The 20,308-nt window shown below is 40.5% G+C and overlaps 2 protein-coding genes across 14 annotated transcripts in view; one reads left to right on the top strand and one right to left on the bottom strand.

Moving 5' to 3' along the window:
• cep112 (centrosomal protein 112) overlaps positions 1-16,025 on the bottom strand; it is a 102,137-nt gene extending 86,112 nt beyond the window's left edge. For 9 of the 12 annotated variants that reach the window (XM_067476292.1, XM_067476288.1, XM_067476295.1 and 6 more), the window contains exons 1-8: positions 15,942-16,025; positions 15,305-15,410; positions 14,933-15,123; positions 14,552-14,715; positions 10,130-10,214; positions 8,302-8,379; positions 5,373-5,420; positions 5,206-5,262 (exon numbers count right to left, since the gene is read on the bottom strand). In XM_067476292.1, coding sequence (XP_067332393.1) covers positions 5,206-5,262; positions 5,373-5,420; positions 8,302-8,379; positions 10,130-10,214; positions 14,552-14,715; positions 14,933-15,123; positions 15,305-15,404 — 723 coding nt within the window. In that variant the 5' untranslated portion in view covers positions 15,405-15,410; positions 15,942-16,025. Of the gene's footprint in view, positions 1-5,205; positions 5,263-5,372; positions 5,421-8,301; positions 8,380-10,129; positions 10,215-14,551; positions 14,716-14,932; positions 15,124-15,304; positions 15,411-15,520; positions 15,769-15,834 lie in introns of those variants that run through there. The other 3 variants (XM_067476289.1, XM_067476290.1, XM_067476291.1) reach the window with 3 other exon arrangements.
• Positions 16,026-16,952: 927 nt separating this feature from the next.
• prkcab (protein kinase C, alpha, b) overlaps positions 16,953-20,308 on the top strand; it is a 95,439-nt gene continuing 92,083 nt past the window's right edge. For both annotated transcript variants that reach the window (XM_067476303.1, XM_067476302.1), the window contains exons 1-2: positions 16,953-17,259; positions 17,517-17,548. In XM_067476303.1, the coding sequence (XP_067332404.1) occupies positions 17,093-17,259; positions 17,517-17,548 (199 nt within the window). In that variant the 5' untranslated portion in view covers positions 16,953-17,092. The remainder of the gene's footprint in view (positions 17,260-17,516; positions 17,549-20,308) is intronic.

Below are 20,308 nucleotides of genomic sequence, written 5' to 3'. Positions count from 1 at the left end.
GTTCTCAGTCTATCAATGATTATTTGTTAGTGGCTCACAATATTTAAGATTGCACTTTCAAGAAACACCAAAACTGCTGATTTACTTGACTCAGTATTTCCACAAATGCCATGTAACATCTTTGATAAAGACGTTGAAAGGAAAATTTAAGTTTGGACTGTAATTATTTAATACGGAGGAATCCAGGCTGCACTCTTTAGGAGAAGTTAAATGTGGAGAAGGCTGTTTCCTTTCCAAAAGAGGATCAAAAGTTCACCATTGTTATGTGTATGTTGGAACAGTTCTTGTTGAGCTAGAGGGCTTCCCAGTCTTGGTCAAATAGAGCCCTACTGACCTATATCAGTGACCCATAGACCATCTTGTATCCTTGTTTAAACAAAATGAGCTCATACTCAATCATTTGTGACTGTAAAATAATTATAACATCTGTGGCATGACAGACCTTTTAAAGAAGAAGTACTAGAAAAGCTGTAACATACAGTATAACAAACATCCATTTAAAAACCATGATAATTCTGCTGCTATATTTGGTAATCTATTTTCTGTTGTTTTCCCTCTTTTTATTGCCTTCATGTGGTCTGTTGAACATCACATTTTCTTCTCATAATAAAACATTTGTTGCAGGCTTTCCCATTTAGTTTGCTACAAATTAAAGACAAGATGTTTCTGCTCACAAACACAGAGCACATGCAAATACACAAAGAACACTTGTCCAAAAGATAACTAGCCATTTGCTTTGATGTCAATACTCATGTTTAGTCACAGTCTGTTCTGGTGTGGTAATCAACCCTGGAGCAGGGTGACACTGTTCTGCTTTTGAAAGTGTGGTTGTTTGTGTGAACATGTCAGTGGTTGACAACATCCAAAAGTTAGCCCTTGTTTTTTCTAGTCATCAAAACAATTAAGAAGAATATAAATTTAAAAGAAGAATTCAAATTCCCAAGTCTCTTATTCTATATCTTTTTTGTTCTCTCTTTATCACCATTTCTTTCTGAGGACCACAGGAGACTTCTCAGAGCAGAAACCGAAAAACAAAATTTAAAAAAAAAAAGCAAGAAAGAAATCGGGTGAGAGAGAGAAATGGCAGTGACTGAAAAGAGTAAGAGGAGACCTGATTCTGCCGGCTCCCCCCAAAAAAAGAAAAGAAAAGAAAAGAAAGCACATGTGGGGGTGTCGGTTTCTCATCCTCTCTTCAAATGCTCTTTGGAGAAAGTTTGTCAAACTACATCAGGGGCGTTTGAAACTTGTTTATAAAGGCGTCAGTGAAGGAAGGAGGAGGAGGAATGTCGTACACCTAAGGCTTCTAGACGCCTTCAATCAGACCGACTGGGTGGTACAGCTTTTTTCCCCCCTTCTCTTCTTCAGAGTTGTAGCGAGTGCTGTAAGATGCCATGTTTTTTGACACTTCGCTCTTGAAAGGATCAGAGGGTGTAAGGGATGGAAGGAGGGATGGGGTATGACAATGGGAATGTGAGAAAAAGATGGAAACAGTTGCGTTTTCTGCTCCCAAAACTGAAGAGGGGGTCAAGGCCTTTTTCCTCAGGCGGACGTGTTCGCAAATCGTCTGCTAACAGTTTGGGCTCCACAAAGCAAGGTTGCATTTGTGCATTTCCTTCGTCTTGCCTGAGATGTATAACATCCTGGTGCGGCTTTCATTCTCAGTAAACACAGATGCTCTAGGATAGTCAGTATGCAGCCTTCTGCTATCTACTGAGGAGCAGATAGATGCAATTCCCACAATCTGACAAGAAGTTAATTTGGGTAGATTTACTAGATAAAAAGGTTGGATAACATTTAAAGTCAAATCTGGGATGTGAAAAGTATTCCTATAGTTTTAGAGGATGGTAGTGCCAAACACATTATTACTTCGACTGTCAGGTGTGAACATGAAGGTTAAGGAAAACAAATGCTCGAAATAGTAACTATATCATTATGGACCACTGTCAGTCCCTTTAAGCCGCAAGCAACATTTTGGAAGTTGAACTACAAAACCGGCCCCCTTTAGACTACTAAGGCTCACTAGCTTGCTCTTTTCAGCTTTTCAAAAGTGATCAGATAAGTCAGGCTATGACCTTCTAAATCACAGGCTGAGAGATCTAGCTCCATCCCACAGGATCCACAGATTAGATAGACTGCAAAGGGGTCTGAGCCCCACTCAGGGGCTTCTTGCGACCAATAGAATGTGACCGCTTGACATTAACACACTCATCTACCATACCGTGCCTGCTGCCAACAATCCCTAAGGTCAAGTATCAAGAAGGTAGTTTGAAAAGCGTATACGCATGCATGCGCACACACACTCTAATGGAAAGACAGTTTCTATCTTCTATAATCATGTGACTTGGGTCTGTGGCTAAGCCTGACTCATCATTTAACATTTAATTGAATTTCCAAACAAATACCCAGCCCTTATAATGGTGAGCACTGCTAGTGTGTGCTAAAGGATTAGCATGCTGCTCCTGCAAGAAATTTTCCACAACTCCCACTATGCAAACATACTGTATAAGCCAAGTTACTCAAAGCAATGGCAGGTTGCGGTGAATTTTTCTTAGCTGCCACTCATGTTCCATGAGGAAAAGAGCAGTCAGCATTCTTATCAATACAGTTGTTAGCTTAGGGGAGGATGAACTTGGTGTGAAAGCTGAGATGTTCATTAAGCCACCACCAGCTTAATGACATGTGGCATGTATAATGCCTTAAACCTAGGTAAATTTTCAACTAGGCTTTGGGTATTAAAAGGAAGTGATGTCACCGTGATTTCCTAGACTGGGCCCGGACAGCCACGCAAGAAGCTTTCATGCTTCTACAGGATGGCTTAAAGTGGCTTTTGAGAATAAGGTGGTTAATATGGGATTGGTGACTTGGGTCACTCATACAGTAAAGTATTGAGTGTGGGTGTGTGTGTGGTCACAGCTGTTTCCTGTGTGCTTCAGAGTTCCTAAAATCCACCTAACACTCTTTTAATTGCTAATGGTGACTCAAAACCATCAGTGAGAACATTTTTAAATGATGAGAAAAGATAAAAAGAAATAAAGGGACTTTTCAATAGCATGTTATAAACTGCAGACCTATTATTCCTGTTTTACACGGTAAAGGGCATAGTCGAAAGGGAATTCCCAGAACCCGACAATGAAATCAGACATGATAATATAGCAGGGCAGAAAAACAGACCCTTGACCCAAAGCTTTCTGCTAAACAATATAAACTACACTGATTAGGAGTCCGAGCTCTGTCAGAATATAATAAAATAATCTAAAAATATAATAAAAATAAAACACATCAACCAGAATGAATGGGATGCAGCAAATGTCCGTGGCACTGCAATAAACAGTGTTGTGAAGACATTTGAGTGACCAATCAGGGTTTGTTTGTACTGTATGCCGATGTTCAAGACAGTGAACCCCAACTGGCTCCCAGTGGGTCAGGCCTCCAATTTTGTGTGTGTGTGTGTGTGTGTGTGTGTGTGTGTGCGTCTGAGACGAGAGAGTGAGTAACAATGAGTGTGTCAGAGAAAGAGAGAGAATAGGTGAATGTGAAGCAACATTTCTCAAGGTGTTTGAGGAACTGATAAAGTAGAAAAGTGATGTAAGTGCAAACCATTTACTATTTACAGAAGCCTCTTTAAACGTTGGACAAATTGAAGTGAAGGCCGTGATACACACATTTTTTTCAATAGCTTCTCTTTCATATTTTCCCTAAATCCTTATTTCCACTCTATTAAAAAACAGCTTCTGCCTCGGTATGAATACATCTGAAAAGCAAAAGACTGGTTATGGTTGGCAAATGGCACAAATCAGGGTTCTGCAACATTTCCTCTCATTTCCTAATGTGTCTCTCCCGTGTGTTTCTGTGTGACTTTCCTGAACTGGTTCCCATACTGAGAGCTCTGAGCGGAAATGACTCATCTATACAGTTCCATAAGAATTCCCCCTCACTTTGAAGCTCAAGGCACCATACAAATCTACCAAATCATACAAAAACATACACATAACTCAAACTTGTGTCAGACTCAGATTATAGTCAAAAGTAGTAAACAAAATCCATCATATATCTTACTTATACCCAAGAGAGGTTGCAAAATATTAGAATCACCTATAAAATTAATGCAAACTGTGAAGTAAACATTAATAACCCTCTAACGCATTAGTAAAATAAGAATAACATTATGAGGTACATATATTTCCATTAATTACAGGGCTATGGAAATGGCTGCATTGTTGGAAATTGTACAGTTGGATTAAAAAAAAACTGGCAACTCAGTATATATCACAAAGTTCCAGTGGGGGGAAAATAGGTCTTCTAAGATGAGATAAATTTATATTCCCACCACACACAGCTATATGGAGTCAGTCAGCTAGTCTGAGGCCAGATCAAACAGCATTGGACATTGCTTTAATTTTTTTGTATTGCTGTTGCTACATTCTATATCACCCTACAGGTATGCAGCTTGAATAGGGGGATATGTTCAGGAGTTTCCCTGCATGTGAATTATCTTTCAGCAGTCACAACTTTGGTTATGACAGGTCAATAGGCTAGATCATTCTTGTCCATCTTGTCTCTTTATGTGTCTTCATTTCCGCTCTTTCTCCATCCATTCATTGCACTCACCCGCTGAAGCCGATGTGACTGACTGGAGCACTTTCACCAAAGTAGACATGAAAGGACATGGCTATTACAGTCAAGTCATGCTCAGTTTTATATTTACAGTGCAAGTTAAGGCGAGTGGGGGTGGGGGGTATGAGTGGTGGTTCGGGAGCAGCAGGGAGGTGCAGAAGGGACTTCAAAGTATGCTTTTAGAATGGGATTTTCAGCTTAAATCCACATAAGCAAAAAACTGTCATCAGTGGGAGCTGGCATTATTTTTGTCTTCTAAGGGGAACGCTTGCTTTGGCCATTTCAACAATACAAACTATGCACGAGGACGTACGTACATGGCTGTGGGGGGGTCTAATACTATAAAACAGTCAAGGGAGCTCCAACCTCTGCATGTGTTCAACACTTGATTCTGTACCAATACTGAGTGTACTAAACACTGAGTAGCAAGGGTTTTAGGCTTACTGAAGTGGATATAAAGGGCAGTTGCTCAAAGACCATGTACTGCCATTGGATATCAATAGATATAGCATCAAATGTTCTATAAGTATATATCACGGAGCTTTGGAGGTACTGTTGGGTTTTACTTAGAGCTCTTACTATGGTGCATACCTCCTTTCCCTGATCATCAGCCAAGGTGTTGTTCCTCCCAAAGCCTGATTTGAAAATCTGCAAAGATAAAGCAAAGGAGTCACTGACTCGGTGAGCGAAAAGTTCAAAAACAACACTTTTGTCTATGTAAGAATATGACAATTACAAGGGATCCCCTGACAACTTACCGGGGACAAGGGAAGGGGCTTTTCTCGCAAGTACCTGGGGTTTTCAACCTAAAAGAGCAAACAGAAAAAAATTTGGTCCTGTCTTCCTCCCCTAACAAAGCCTTACTACTACCAGTACATAACCTCCTTGGTTAGTTTCTCATAAGCAAAGTGGGGAGCAAGTCAAAAGCCTATTGCTGTGGCTTGCGTTTCTTCTGTCAACCCTTGTCTGTTTAGAAAGAAAGATTATGTCAGGCTACTTCAAGGTATAGTACATGTAGCTGGGTCTTTTCCACTTTCAGGCTGTCCCGACACCTCTCTCAGGCCCACTAATCCATAAACTACCCAGGTCATTTTGCTGTCAGATGGAGAAAAAAAAGTGGCATGTTCTTTGATCATAATATAAAACACAAGAGATGGTAAATAATATGAGGCACTAAACCACCTGAAAATAAAAAAGGGCCACAGCCCAAGTGACTACAGTATTGCATCAACACAGCAAATAATCTGTGTTGACAACCTGGCATATTCCTTCCAATATATGGCATTTGCTTTTGACCCCATTACTTTCTTGTGAACCTACACTATCATAGAGCATTTTTCTCACTCATGCACTGGGGCTGTCTGTAGGGGCTGCCAACAACCAGCCAGATTGTGGCTTGTGAAAAGGCAGAGAGCTGACTTTAGAGATGACAGCAATGACGCACAGTAAACAGTTCTGTTGCTAATCTCTTCAACATGGGGACGAGGAGGAAAACAAGGAGGGAAAGCAGGAAGTGAAGCATGGTAGTGTAGGACTCAGTGGTTAAAAAAGGATTTAATGTTGTGAGGCGGCAAAACAAAGATGATCCAGAAAGGATGAGAGAACAGGACCTGAAAGAATCTCAGAACATGCGACTAACATAGTTGCAGCTACTGTACATGGATATAGTCACAAACTGTTCCTTCAGGCTGAACCAATGACAGGTGAAACAGATTAAAGTACCTCCATCTACTGACTAAGCTTGCTCGATAGAGGTAAAAACAAGTCATAAAATTTTGTTAGCTGAAATACTATAAGCCCTCAACAATAGGAGACATCCGGCTTAACAAGTCAGATGTATTGTTAATATACACATACAGAAAGACATTTGCTCGACAACATAATGACTCAAGATATGCAGTGAAGAGCAGCATCAATACTGAGTGCCATGAAATATGATGAATTACTATACGAATCTGAAACCAGCTAAAAAAGAAAACCCATATTTATTGAGTGATGAATCAATCAATATCATTCTAGCCAAGGCTAAAAAGATCACATTTTCTTTTTATACCCACAGACAGCCAGTGATCAGATTTGATTGAGCATGGCCCACATGGCAACAAAGACATGCAGACTAAGTGCTGTGGTGTAATGCTGGCACAGTGTGATACTAAACTTGGATTTTCTGCACACGTGTATGCCTGTGCCTTTGCGTTTGTGTTTATGTGTGTGTGTGTTCATTTGCTCTTTGCTGCATGCCCACACACATGCTCCTCTGAGCGAATGTTTGTCCGACCTCAAAGCTGGCACAGCATCCTGTGTCATTGGAACCTGACGTGGATGGATGGACAGACACAGATGAGGAACGACATTCCACATCAGAAGACCTAGCTCTCCAACCAAACAAACATTCTGTGATTGATGGCTTCTTAGTTTCAGCCTAGTGTTGAGAAACCCGTCAGCACGCCCATCTAACCACTGGAAATGAATGGCACTAAATTATGCATTTGAGAAAAAAAAAGAAAAAAAAGAAAAGAAAGCATTTTTACACAATTTTCTCATTCAGTTTGCATGATGTTTTTTCCTTTACAGTCAAGTCATTGTATGATGCACCTAACATAACTGTATTAAACTCTCCTTACAGATAAAACTCTATACTCAAAGTTCTCTGACTAAAAGTCACACATTAACTAAAAAAAAAATAAAAATAACAGATGGTAGTCCAGCTCACTGAGGTTCTGTGTATCTTAAAGGAATTCCCATCTAAGTCTGAAGCAATCAGGCATCTACTGACCGGTAGGTACAACCGCCGTGATGACTACATAGACTTTTTTTTTTACATGAGAGGTGAGATAAACACAGCAATATGGACTGCCTCAGAACATCTAAAGCAAAGTTAAAGATGTGCTGGATAGAGTAACACTCGGCTGTGGTGAAATTTCCTCTGAGCTGAGCACTTTGAAGCGGTGTATCTATAAAACTTTTGTAAACTTGAAGGGGGTTTGTGTGTACTTGTGTGTGAAGGAACATCTGTTGATTTAAAAGATGCAGGCTTGGGGGAGTGTTGCCAAGCAATGCTTCTTATCAGCATCTCAACACACAGGAGTGGAGAGCTGAGCAGTGCATGGCTTCACGTCTGCTGATAGATACCTCAGATTACCCTAGTACTAAAAGAGAGGGAGAGCAAGAGGAGATAGTTAGAGAAAGCTGAATGGATGCAGAGGGGGCCCAAGATGGAAAAGTAGATCAGAGGCAAAGAAAAAAACGAAAAAAGTGAAAGAAAGAAGGTATTTTCAGAGCAATGTGTACATAATGTTAGAGAAATGACAGAGGTGACACGCAAACAACAGAAAAACAGAGGCTACGGGTCATGCAGGTGAGGAGATAAAGAATAAATAAGAAAATAAAAGACATGAGGGCAGAGTGCTTATCAAGCCCTAGCCTGGTGCACTCTAGACAGAAAAGATAAGAGAGGTGCACGCATCTTCAAATACTCAGTTTACACAACCCTTCTCCGACTCCTCATGCTACCGGCACGTCCTACAACAGCACTGAGCTGCCTAAAGGAAGTGGTTTCAAGATAATATACTGTAGGAGAAAGGGGACAGCATTTTACGTATTCAGAGCCACTGTCACTGCAACTGAACTGCAGGATGTTGACAGCTACATGTAACCAAGAAGCTGAAGGCGTGCCTCTGGACTCACCCCCAGGTTCCAGCTGTTGAGACGAGCCTCCAGGTCACTGTCATTGGGGAAAATATCTGCCTTCAGCCCCCCATCCAGCTAAAGATGAAAAAGATGAAAACAAAGTAAAAGAATGCATAAACAATGGAATTTGAGTTGGGGGTTGTGTGTAATATAAATTACAGGAGGGAATCTAGATGATTTCTGACACCACTTTGATTGGCAGGATGGCCTAAGGAAAAGAACAGCAGAATGTAATGGAGGGTTATCATTTTGACACAGTGTAATTCTTCTTTTGGCAACAAAAGATTCTTTAAAAGCTTTCAGATATACAGTACACCCACATATATTCTCCTCCCATACCAATAGCATTGTACTCCCTTGTTATCTCCATCTCTCCACCCTTTGCACCCTCACTCTCCTCCCTCTCACATACAGCACTCCAGATGTTTGGCAGTTACACATCATTTCCGTCACGAAGTAAATTCCACAAGAGGGGCATATGTAGCTACATTGCCTGTCATTTTTGTTTTCCACAGCCCTTTGTTCCAATGGGCCTCCGGATTTGTTTAGTGCAGTATAGTTTCCCTGCTTTCTGTTGAAACAAGATCAGTTTACTCAAGTCAAAGTGAGGCAGCAAGGTTAAAATAAAGGAAATATCCAATAAAGTGGAGTTGAGCGATAGGGGATATCAAGATGTTGTTGAATTTGATTAGAATCTAGTGGAGTGTGGATTTTGGGGATACCTCAGTGAAACCTGACTGACAAAGAGAATTTGCTGAATGGAATAGCTCAGGATTAAATGCCCCTTCTGATTAAAAGGGCATTAAGGTCCCAGAGCCTCACACTTGAACCCACATGGTAAATATTTTAATATAATATCTAGGAATGCTGACTATGCATGGTACTGGCTGTTCAAAGCCTCATGTCTTTATCTTGCACCAGGAAACCAACAAATTGTGTTGAACACTCTATGCACAAACGGCCTCAAAGTGTTTTGACCACAGATGTATGAGCAGCTGCGCCAATGAGCTGTACTTTCCCTTGTGCCACGGACATACCACAACATACTCTGTCGCCATTTTGTCAGATATACCTGTAAAACCTAATGTAATTTGATGCTAAATTCATTTCTGTTTACAATGTTCTTTTATTTGTGATACTTTAAGAAATCTGTTAATATGCTAGCATGGCGGGTTTTGGCGGGATATTAAAATGTGTTTTTAATTTTTGTCCTTTCTATTTACATACATAAAAAAACAGAATATTTGAAAACCACTAATTATAAGGCATGAGTGCACAATTTTCTGCCCAAGGTACAGCAGTTTATTATACCTGCACTGTTTTGATGGTTTTCTCACTGGTTTGAAGTGGACAGAATCTCCAGGTAAAATCAACACCTCACTAAAACAGTTCCAACAAAAACTGAGCATCATCAGCTCAGGTAGGATTTATTGCAGAGCTGTTACACTGCATTACTTTCAGCTAAGTGAACCTAATACATTGACAGCGAAGTTTATAAAACTGTCAAATGCATTGTGGTCCCAATCATGAGCTACATTTTTATTGCTTGAACAACAAATGTGTGAGTTCAGGGAATTTCCTGTGTCTTTACAGGGAAATGAGAGCAGGAATTTCCAAATTGGGCCACATTAAAGAAGAAAGAAAAGCACTGTGGCTACTATTTGTATTGGCACCAGCAGGTTTGCTCTTAATATATGTGTCATCACAGCTACCTTACGGCGATTTGCAAATCTAAAAAACGCTACTTGCTGAATGTTAAGAAAAATATGCCAGGGAAGTCCAACCAAGGTGTGGTTGACAGTCTAAAGTACAATAATGAACTAACCTTTTTGGCATCATGTCTGGGTGACTGTTTTAGTGGACTGGAGGCCAAAGGTTGTGATGGGGTGTCTTCCTCATATAGCCTTCTCCTGGAAGAGAGACAGTGAGAGAAAAACAGAAAGAAATGTGTGAGAGGTAACCTACAATGTATGTGTGTGTGCATGTCTCAGGAGTCTGCTTTTGTCTCTCTTTGCATTCGAATGTGCTTGCGTAGGCAGTCTGCACCGCTATTTACACAGATCAACATCTGGCATTGGTTGCATGGTTTGTGGCCTGCATTTTATTCTATCTAAACAATAAAGCTATACATCAGTCTATTTCCATGCATAGCCCACAGAGCCTTCACAATCTTTTGATAATCATACAACTCAGTCATTGTCCCTCATCACGTCCATCATGGTTAAAACAAGCGGCTTCACAAAGAAACTGCTTACATTCCTTATCATACAGGCACACAAACACGCACACTTTTCATTCTCAATTCTCTTTTTCTCTCTCACACAAACACATACACATTAGATACAGGCACATGAGGCACACATGGCCTGCTAATGCTAACTGAATGAAGATCATAGAATAAACAGGAAGATAGGACAATAATGAAGAAAACAACAATGCACCACTATTGTGAGGGAAAGACTGGAAAGACTGCTGGATATAGAACAGGACATAGAACAAGCAGAGGCTTTGCATTATGTATGTTTTCTCAGAAAATTTTGTAACTTAAGAAACACACACTTAACACCAATGGGATAATAATATATGTTTTACTACTGACTCAGTATATACTATTCTACTATATGCTGGGGCTGTCTAGTGTATGACCAGGTGTGTAGACAACAGTTTGGTGATAAGACTAAAAAGTTGAGGTGACAATAAGGTGATATTCCAGATATTTTCTCTTCATAAGTGTCATAGTTTATTTAACCTTCACTTTACAGGTTAGATTTAACTGAGAGAAAAGCTCTCTTTTGCAGGAATGCCTTGATCACATTCACTAGGTTACACATTCTCTGGAAGCTGTCCAGAATGACCACAGTCTGGCCTGTGACCACTGAGCAGGTCTATGTGACCAGCTGGGATTAAGGTCTTGCTCCAGGACACCACAGTGTTGTGGCTTGGGAGGTTAAGTGCTATTTTTCACTTGGTGAAAAGCCTGGGCACCTGCAAATGGCACTTAGGAGCTCACTTCTCTTACCAGGCCACCACTGCTTCACATGTTCAGAAGTGGCATCTAACTGAGAGCCAAGATCTTATTGAGCACAAATACATGACTTGACCTGAGAACCATTAAAGCGCTGATGCAATTCTTTATAATAATTATACATATTATAATTAGCCATTACTATACGAGTGTAGCCAAATATTACCACTGGGATACATACATAAATTAAAAGTGAGGCATTTATCAACTAAAAAAAAAAAACTATCATGGGACAAGAATACTGACTTACAGATATACAGATACACAATAATATTACACATTGCAGACTACATTTTGTGTAGTCACTAATTCTTGCTCACATACTGGTTTGTCTGCATGTGGACACAGATCCACACGCACCTACATGCACATGCAACTATGAAACTTGGACAAGAGGGCCAAGCATTGCAATCTTGGGCCTCTAAGTCAACAGGTGGATGAGGATAATTGAATCAGATGTGTCTAGAGTCTGAGGCCCAGAGATCAAAGCAGTGGCAAGTCAGGCCAGAATCACTCACACACACACACACACACAAAAATGAAAACACCATGCCGACCCTCAGAAGCTGCAGCTTGGCTGATTAAAGCAGCCTGACATCCATTCCGCAGTCTGACCTCCAGGTGCAGAGCCAGTGGGCCTGGGTCTCAGCCTTGGGCACAATCAGGAGAGCTGTCTGACCTTGGGATACAAACATCCCTTTGCTCCTGCACACCCTCAAACAAAACCCAGCAGCAGCTGGAGGCAAAATAATTTGAAACACTCTATCCTGTGAGTAAAACATGAGGAGTTTATACCAACATCAATGCAACTTTAAGGACAATGTTACTGTCACACATACCCACTAAAAAGGAAAAAAAAAAAGGGGGGGGGGGGATAAAAGTCTGCATATGAGAATAAAGAGCACACAGATGGAAGACAGAAGTCATTAGGAACAATAGGAAACTTGACAAAGAATGAGAAAAAGAAGCCAAAAAGAAAGGCTATAAAAATCAGGCAAATACAAAAAAGCTACATGATTTTCAGCTACACTTTGGCTTTGAACTTGAAGTGACATATAAGAAGATAGTGTGGACCTATCCTGTTCACTAAAGCTGTTTTGAATGGTGTCTTGACCCTCACTGAATGCTTTTGCTTTCCCACATTTTTGAATAACAAAGCAATGGCTCCATCTTGTGGCCAAATGTGAAATAGCTCAGCTGTACTGGAATTCCCTGCGGAATTGGCTCAGGGCATTTCTGGCTAATGTCGTTGGATGACATGTCTGTTAACACACACAAACATAGTCTGGCATATGCATTTCTGTATGAGACAGTACTTCAAAACAGTAGAAACAGTTTTGCAAGCTAAAAGAAGCCCTGTCCATCACCTGACTAATGGTGGGTGAGACAGAGATCAAACGTTGCCACATCATAGGGAGGGAGTCAGATGAGTTCCTTCCATTTAATCTTATCTAAATGAGAGTGACACATAAAAGGACTCTTTGCCCAGCTAATTTTCTCCATCAGTATGTTAGCCTGTGATCTGAGAGTCTTTCATGGTCTTATCCCAATCAGACCCTACGGTACTCGGCAGTCTGCTCCCCACAAAATCTCTATAGCAGAGGGGAGGAAGGTCTGCATATTACAAAAGTAGTCCCATTGTCTGAATCATTTCTAGTACAAGCAATAACAGCTATCGTGCAAAAAGACTTTTGGTTCCACAAACAGGTGACCAATGACATAAACACATCTCACTGGGAGGCATCTAATTCAAAGGTTTGACCAAGTCACATAAAATCTGGCAAAAGCCAATGTTAGATTTGATCAACTGATAAACACAAACATAATCCATACACTTCTAGTGTAAGTTGCTCCTACGCAAATGCATTTAAGTTGATAGTATTGCCTGAAATTAAATACAGATTTTAATAATATTATATTAGTGGTTTAGCTAGTGGGACAAGGGATGGGTAATGCAAGTTTAACTGTGAAAATTCCTGTATGAAATTTGAGTAACCAAAGCATTACCAACGTCACTTTGTGAAGCCACTGAACTGAAGTCATGCAGTTCACACAAATGCATTCATGTATGCATATGTATATGAAATGCATAATGCACTTTCAGTAAAGCCCAAGTAAATCCAAACTACATTATGCACGTATGTTGATGCAAAAAGAAAAACCAAACTACAGTATTTAAGAAACAAAGACAGAGGTAACGAGCTACCAAACTTTATTTTTGTGCTTTCCTTGCTCCTCTCTGGGGTTTTAGACCTCAGGTTCAACAACTGGGAATGTGTTAAGAGGAGAGGAACAAAAAGATGGATAGATAATACAAGAGGTTCCTCCTTCTCTCGTGCTGTTTTGAAGTATTTCACTTTGAAAAGTCAGCATGGACAGCTCATGCAGACTGATGCAAGAACTTGGCAATGTGTTCAGCTTTTTAGATATCGCTGCTGAGCCAATACGATGGGCAATCAGTCACGAATACTGTGTATCCAGCTTCACAGCCAAGTTCAATGTTTTCAGTCTGAAAAAAGAGCTGAAAAGAGAATGTCTCGATAAATATCTTAGTGTTATATACTTAGAATCGTCTCTATGTGATCGAAAGATTTTTTAATCAGACTTATCAGAGAAGCTAAGTCAACAGCTGCCACAAGAAGAGAGCTTTGTTTTTCAAGAAACCACTTCTGCAAGAACATAATACTTTGCTAGAAAGCCCATTTTTTTTACTATGTACTTATTTTTGTTTCTTTATAATTTCATCAATTTCAAACAAGAAGGGTGCCTAAACCTCTCACCGCAATTTGGTAAGAGCACTCAAAGTCTTTAGGCTGATATTAAAAATCAGATAACACTGAACCACAACAGCCCATCCCCATCCCCAGCCGTTCAGCACCGATCCCAAGCCCCGTAGAAATTGTTATGTTGCGTCAGGAAGGGCATCCGGTGTAAGAACTGTGGCAAATCAACATGCGGACAATTGATTGGCTGTGGCGACCCTGAACTCACAGAATAAGCCGAAAGGATAAAAATAAAAAATAAAAAAATTCCAGTACAGACCCAGATGTCTTTCCTTTGAATCTGGTGCATAATAATCATCAGTTCTAAAAAGCTGAGATGCTCGTTTGTGCTACTGCAATTTAAAATTTGAATTTAAATTGCTGTCATCCCCATTTTTCTGGAAAAATATTTAAAGCATACCTTTCTCTATTTGACAGCTGAGCTACAGTGGAAAAGTACCTGTGATTAGCTGCAACTTGTGTGGAAGTGGTTCTGTCCTTAAGCAGGCCGACAGCCAAACTGTCATCAGTACATCCTCCCAGCTCTCCTGTAACCCAGTCAGGCAGACCTGTGTCGTTGTGCTCCACAGACCGACCACTGAGTGGCTCATCAAAGTAGATAGACTAGAAATTGAAATTGAAAGACAGCACAAGGCTAATTAGCTGTGAACACTGATACCTAATTGGTTACCATTACATTAGTTTCAAACTGCAATCGGTCTGTAACCGATTGTAACGGGTTTTTTTCACAAAATGTCCCTTTGAATGAAGGTGTACAAATGTAGTGTTACTAGAAGACAATAAAGCAATATTTATGATTTGATGGAGCAACCAGTCTTACCATGTAAGTTGGGAGAGCTTTAAGGCTGCCAGGCTCTGGTTTGCTTGTGAAAGGCCCCTCTAGAAGCCCTTTCTTGAGCATCTGAAGCAGTAAACGGACATACATGTTGCGGGTCTTACGACCGATTAGTCCTGAACCACACGTTGCTGGGTCACACAGCTTCTTTATCCACATTGCACATCGCTGGCGTGCTAAAATTATTGGAAGATAACAGGACAGGGGAATACATGTATGAAATGCATCATATTAGTTTTATATAGTACTGTAAATCTTGATGAAACAGCACGAAACAATGCCAGCAAGTAAGGATGCCGTTTGCCACATCAGTGTTTAAATTTACTTAAAGTGAATTGAGGTTAAACCAAACCTCACCTGTCTTGTCGGGGTGTTTAAGGACATATGGCTTCAGGTCCAGCAGAAAGTGTTCAAACTCAGTGTCCAGCCTCTCCCATGAGTCTTCATGTTTGCTCATGGTGTCCTGTGGGAAAAACTAAATGGCTATTTCGGCTAGTAATAGGTAACGACACCTTATTACTATTGTCTTACTGACGAGACAATTTTACCAAGGATTCTCTAACGTTGACTTACCGTAGCTAACTAGCTACAGGGAGTGATTAACGTTATAACCAGACCTATTCACCCCATTTCAAATCAGAGGAAACGGCGTTAACGTCCGATGTTACCGGTAGCATCGTGTCACGTAATAATGATATAGCACATTGTGATGAGAAGTTATTTGAAAACAAAGCTATAGAAGAACAGTGTTACAAACTAGCTAATTTTAGAAAATTGGAGCGACTACGTTAGTTATTCCGCAGTATTATTTGAGGGGAGGGGGTGATACTAGCGTAAACATTAGCAAACTAGCCCTCATCAAGCTACAGCAGTTCGCTGTTACGCACCTGAGCAACCACTGTTACTTACAGGCTTTCATCGACAGCCCAGTGACGTGATAAAAAAAACGCCTTTTTTTTGGAAAATATTAAATGTTGACCAAAAAGGCATTTACCTCGAGCACTGATTTCACCGCTCAAAAGGGTTCAAAACGTTAGCGTGTTCACGCTACGCAACATCCGGTTTCCGTGGCGACGCAGCGTCTCGCTGTTACCATAGAAACACGTCTTTTTTTCGCCCCTGTGTAGCCCGTTTTAATTTATATTCTCTTTTCGCTTCGTGGAGAGCATATGTCATTAGACTGCACACCATATTGTGTTTGTTCATGTAAAGCGTTGTGTTTCAGAAAACAGCTTTTCTTTGCCCAGTTTTTATTAAATAATGCAACTTTAAATGTAGTTAAATCTTAAATATTTGTAAAGTTGTTGCAATCGACAGTGAGAGTTACAAATGGAAATCGCATTTTTTCTTGTACTTTCGTGGTGTTTTGACAAGTCATATGATGTTTAAAGCAGACCACATGATGGCGCACAACACCGCCAGTTTTTAAGACGGCCAGCAACGGGTTGAGGGATATGTCACCTTCAAGTGTCCCTCGTATGTTCCTGTTTTTTTCTCTCTTTTTTGATAAATTGCTAAGGCATAACAACAACAACAACAAAAAAAAAAAACAATATAGCTATACTATAATTCAAATTTACTTGAAAAAGTAAATCTTTTCAGATGTGTTGCATTAAAATGTATAATTTGCATTTTCGTTAGAACAAAATTTCTGCTTACCAAAGATGCTTACACAAATTACAATCAACACATTATATGCATAAAACGTAGGCTTAAACATCTATTATATGTAATGAAATGCAAATTGTTGGTCATTCGGGATACTTGAGCGCATGTCTCTTTTGAAATCAAAACTAATAAAATATTTCGACTCATTTCACACCAAAATACCTGAAACATAGTTTACATCAGTGTGCGTGTCTGTCATGTGTTTTGCTACTTAAAACTATTTTAATATGCTTTTAAGTACCGTTGATTGTGTGCTGAAATTGAAGTGAGGTATTCCCACAGTACCCAAAGGCAGAGCTCGCCAACGTCACTTTGAATGAAAAAGAAGCGCTCAGCTGTGGTCCAGGCAGAGGGGAGGTGTGCGCTTTGCAAGGAGCTCTACAGCAGCACTTGTCCAGAACTATAAAAGGGACGAGAAGCTCGCAGAAACCGGTGGGACAGCACGAAGTTTTGGCTGTGCGGTTTTTTTGTTTTATTATGGCTGATCATCTTTTGCATTATAATGACTCGGCTGGGGTCGGGAACCGATTCGCCCGCAAAGGTGCTTTGCGGCAGAAAAATGTGCATGAGGTGAAAAACCACAAATTTACTGCGAGGTTTTTCAAGCAGCCGACGTTCTGCAGTCATTGTACAGACTTCATTTGGTAAGCAGCACTCATCCATACCCGACTAAACAACATCCAATTCACTTTCTAGTTGGAACGATGGCAGAAATCTTTGCATGGATGTGTCAAGAAATTGCAATTCTCTTGTGGCTCCTCAAGTTTACATGTTGAAATTGTTCATTTCCTAGCTCAACTGTTGAGTGGCGTTGGACGTTTAGCTTACAAGTTAAGACTGCTAGACAAAATTAGAGTGTACAATGCCATGGCACATTATTAACATATGCCTTTTATTACAGGGGATTTGGAAAACAAGGATTCCAATGCCAAGGTAAAATTTGTTTTTTTTAATTAGTGTAACAGGACATTTGTTGTGAGACCAGCTCATTGATAGATGATTTGTTTACAGATGTCAGTTATGCAGTTTGTCTTGTTCATATTGAATTGTACCAGTTTATTCTGTCTTAACCTCAATTCTTGGTCACGGAGCTGCTACAACTGCAAACACCAAAAAGGTTTCAGACTCCCCCCCCCAAGAGAAATTGAAATGCATAAGCAGTAGAGACTTAATGTTTTTTATTAGTTGATCATTTTCAGAAGGCACACTCTGAAAGAAAGGGCAAGGATTAAAATTCACATGAAAGTCTGTCTATATATACACACACACACACACACACACACATATACAGAGAGAGATTTACCTGTTAGACTCAGCATCTGTGGTGGTTCCCATCAGCTCTGGAAGACAATGATTACGCATGATTTCTTTGACAATTGATTTCATAAACATTAAGCTTTCAGTTTGTGGCTATACCTTTTGTAGCACGTCATCCCCCTTGACACTTTCCGAGCTAGCAAGCACTTGAGGTGGCAATTCTGATGAACGCCAGGATTTTTTTGAGAGATACCTGCCTTGCTGGTAACCATCTCTGAGCTGAATGTAGCTTTGAGCCGGATGAAGGATTTGTTTTGCCTCTCTCTGGTAAACTTTGTGGGCATTGACATCTGGTGTTTCTTCAAGCCTAAACGAGATCTTGGCATTCAGCGGCTGGTAGTTAGGGTTCTCTTCTCCAGAGAAGCTAGAAGGGAATGAGCTTTGCATCATCAGTGCAGAGACAGGCTGATCTCCTTCCTTAACTGGGTAACTTGGCATTGAGCGGTCATCTAGCTTGAAGGCATATTTGGTTGAGAATAGATTGCTCATGTAATCAGCTTGGCTCAGGCCTTTTGCAGTATTGTCGACTGTGCCATAATCCAGATGAGATGGCCCAGTATTTTCAGAGGGATAGTGAAAGACCTCCTCAAAGACAAGGTGGTGGTTGTGCCAGTCACCGCCAGCTGCACTGGAGCCAGTGTCTGGGAAACCAACATCCAAATCAACTACACCAGAACCACTGCTAACTGGTTCAGGCAGCCAAGAGTCATCCTGAGAGGCATAGGCTGTATAGGGCCCATAGTAAGCAGATGTTGAACGATCAGCATTTCTTAGAGAATGAGGCATAGAGTTTGATGGTGCAACTTCAAGTGATGTTGATTCCCTTGGGATAGAGTCTGCCTGAGACATTGCTTGATCACTCAGATGTTCAGAGCTTAAAGGAAAGTTGTCAAACTCTTCTGGAGCCCAGTCTATTGGTTCATCGTTAAGAACCCAGTTAACTTCAGGGGCATGAGGTTTGTTGGGCAGTAGTGGTTCAGCTGGTACCACTTCTGGCTGCTCTGCAACTGAAGCCTCGATATAGCTCAACTGTGCATCATCATACATGTTCCCTATAAAATTAACAGTCAAGATAAAGCAACAGTGTTTGAGGTATATTGTGGCAAGAAGCAAAGCTTTACCTTTTGGAGCCGGAAAACCTGCACAGCCATTAAACCGCATAAGACAAATTAGAGAAGCCCTGCAAAAGAGCGCAGTGGAAAACATTAAAATAACTAGTATATGTAATTGAAACATTACAAGTACTCAGAAACCCAATAAAACATACCACAAAAGCAGTCCAAGACCCATGGTTGTTGAATAAGCAGTAGCACCTTCTCCTCCTCAGAAGTGTGGCTTAAGATAAGCAGATTAAAACAATTAAATGGAGGGCAACATTATTAAATGTCCCTCTGTCCCCTTTTTATATCAGCAGTCCCACTAAGACCACAAGCAACAGCTGCTCACAGAGCAATTAGTGGCCCAATCGTTATCAGGTGTGGCAGCTGGCCACCACCCATGAAAGCCACACAGTCTGTATCATTGCATATGTCAGCAGTCTTCCCCTTAAGGCTTGTATGTGGAGACACAGTGCCCCATGTGCCCTGAAATCAAACCTTATTGAGACTGTATATGCCAGGGAAACTTTTCGCTCCAGACATCTGATGCCGTGGCAGCCAAAGAGGAGAATGGCAAAGAAAGGCAGTATAAATGGGGGAGAACTGTAGAAAGACCCAAAATTGGGATTACTGAGGTCAGAGAGAGGTTAGACAACCAGTATCATGCTTTCACAAGACTGAGACTCAATATAAATGGATTTAAAAAAAAATACAAAGTAAAATAAATAAGGAAATGTTGGATAGAGACAATTAAGTTTATGGAAATAATTCATAATGTATAAAGTAAGATAAGTAAAGCTACTGAACCACTGCACTGAGCTGCAGATGATCTTAATCTTGAGGACACAATGATAATGAAACCCGCAGTGTGACATTAACAATGGTAGGACAATGGCCCTATCTTAAATTTGTGTTTCACTAGCACCTTCTTGCACTTACAAATGGTATCTTTGCCACCAAATGTTCTGTCATCGCGTGCCAACAGGTTGTCATTATGCAGAGTCTTGTTTCAGAGGGATACTCCGGTAAGAAGATCTGTGACTTCAACTAACTCTCTTCTCAGATAATGTGCTGAAAGTGCATCCACGTGGAAACACATACAGAAAGCTTTAACTCCAGACTTTAAAAGTCACGGTTCTTCCTTCAGAGATGGAAATATGACTGGGTAGTCTGTGCTTGTTCTTGCAGCACATTGTGCAAGTCTGTGTGTTTGCATGCATGTACAGTGCTTAAACCTTTGTAATGTGAAAGACACTAATTAATATTCCCTATTTAGAAT

Source organism: Channa argus, chromosome 15 (assembly GCF_033026475.1).
Source record: "Channa argus isolate prfri chromosome 15, Channa argus male v1.0, whole genome shotgun sequence".
Classification (NCBI taxonomy): domain Eukaryota; kingdom Metazoa; phylum Chordata; class Actinopteri; order Anabantiformes; family Channidae; genus Channa; species Channa argus.
Note: the sequence above shows the minus strand (reverse complement) of the source record. Positions and strands in the feature narration are given on the sequence as shown.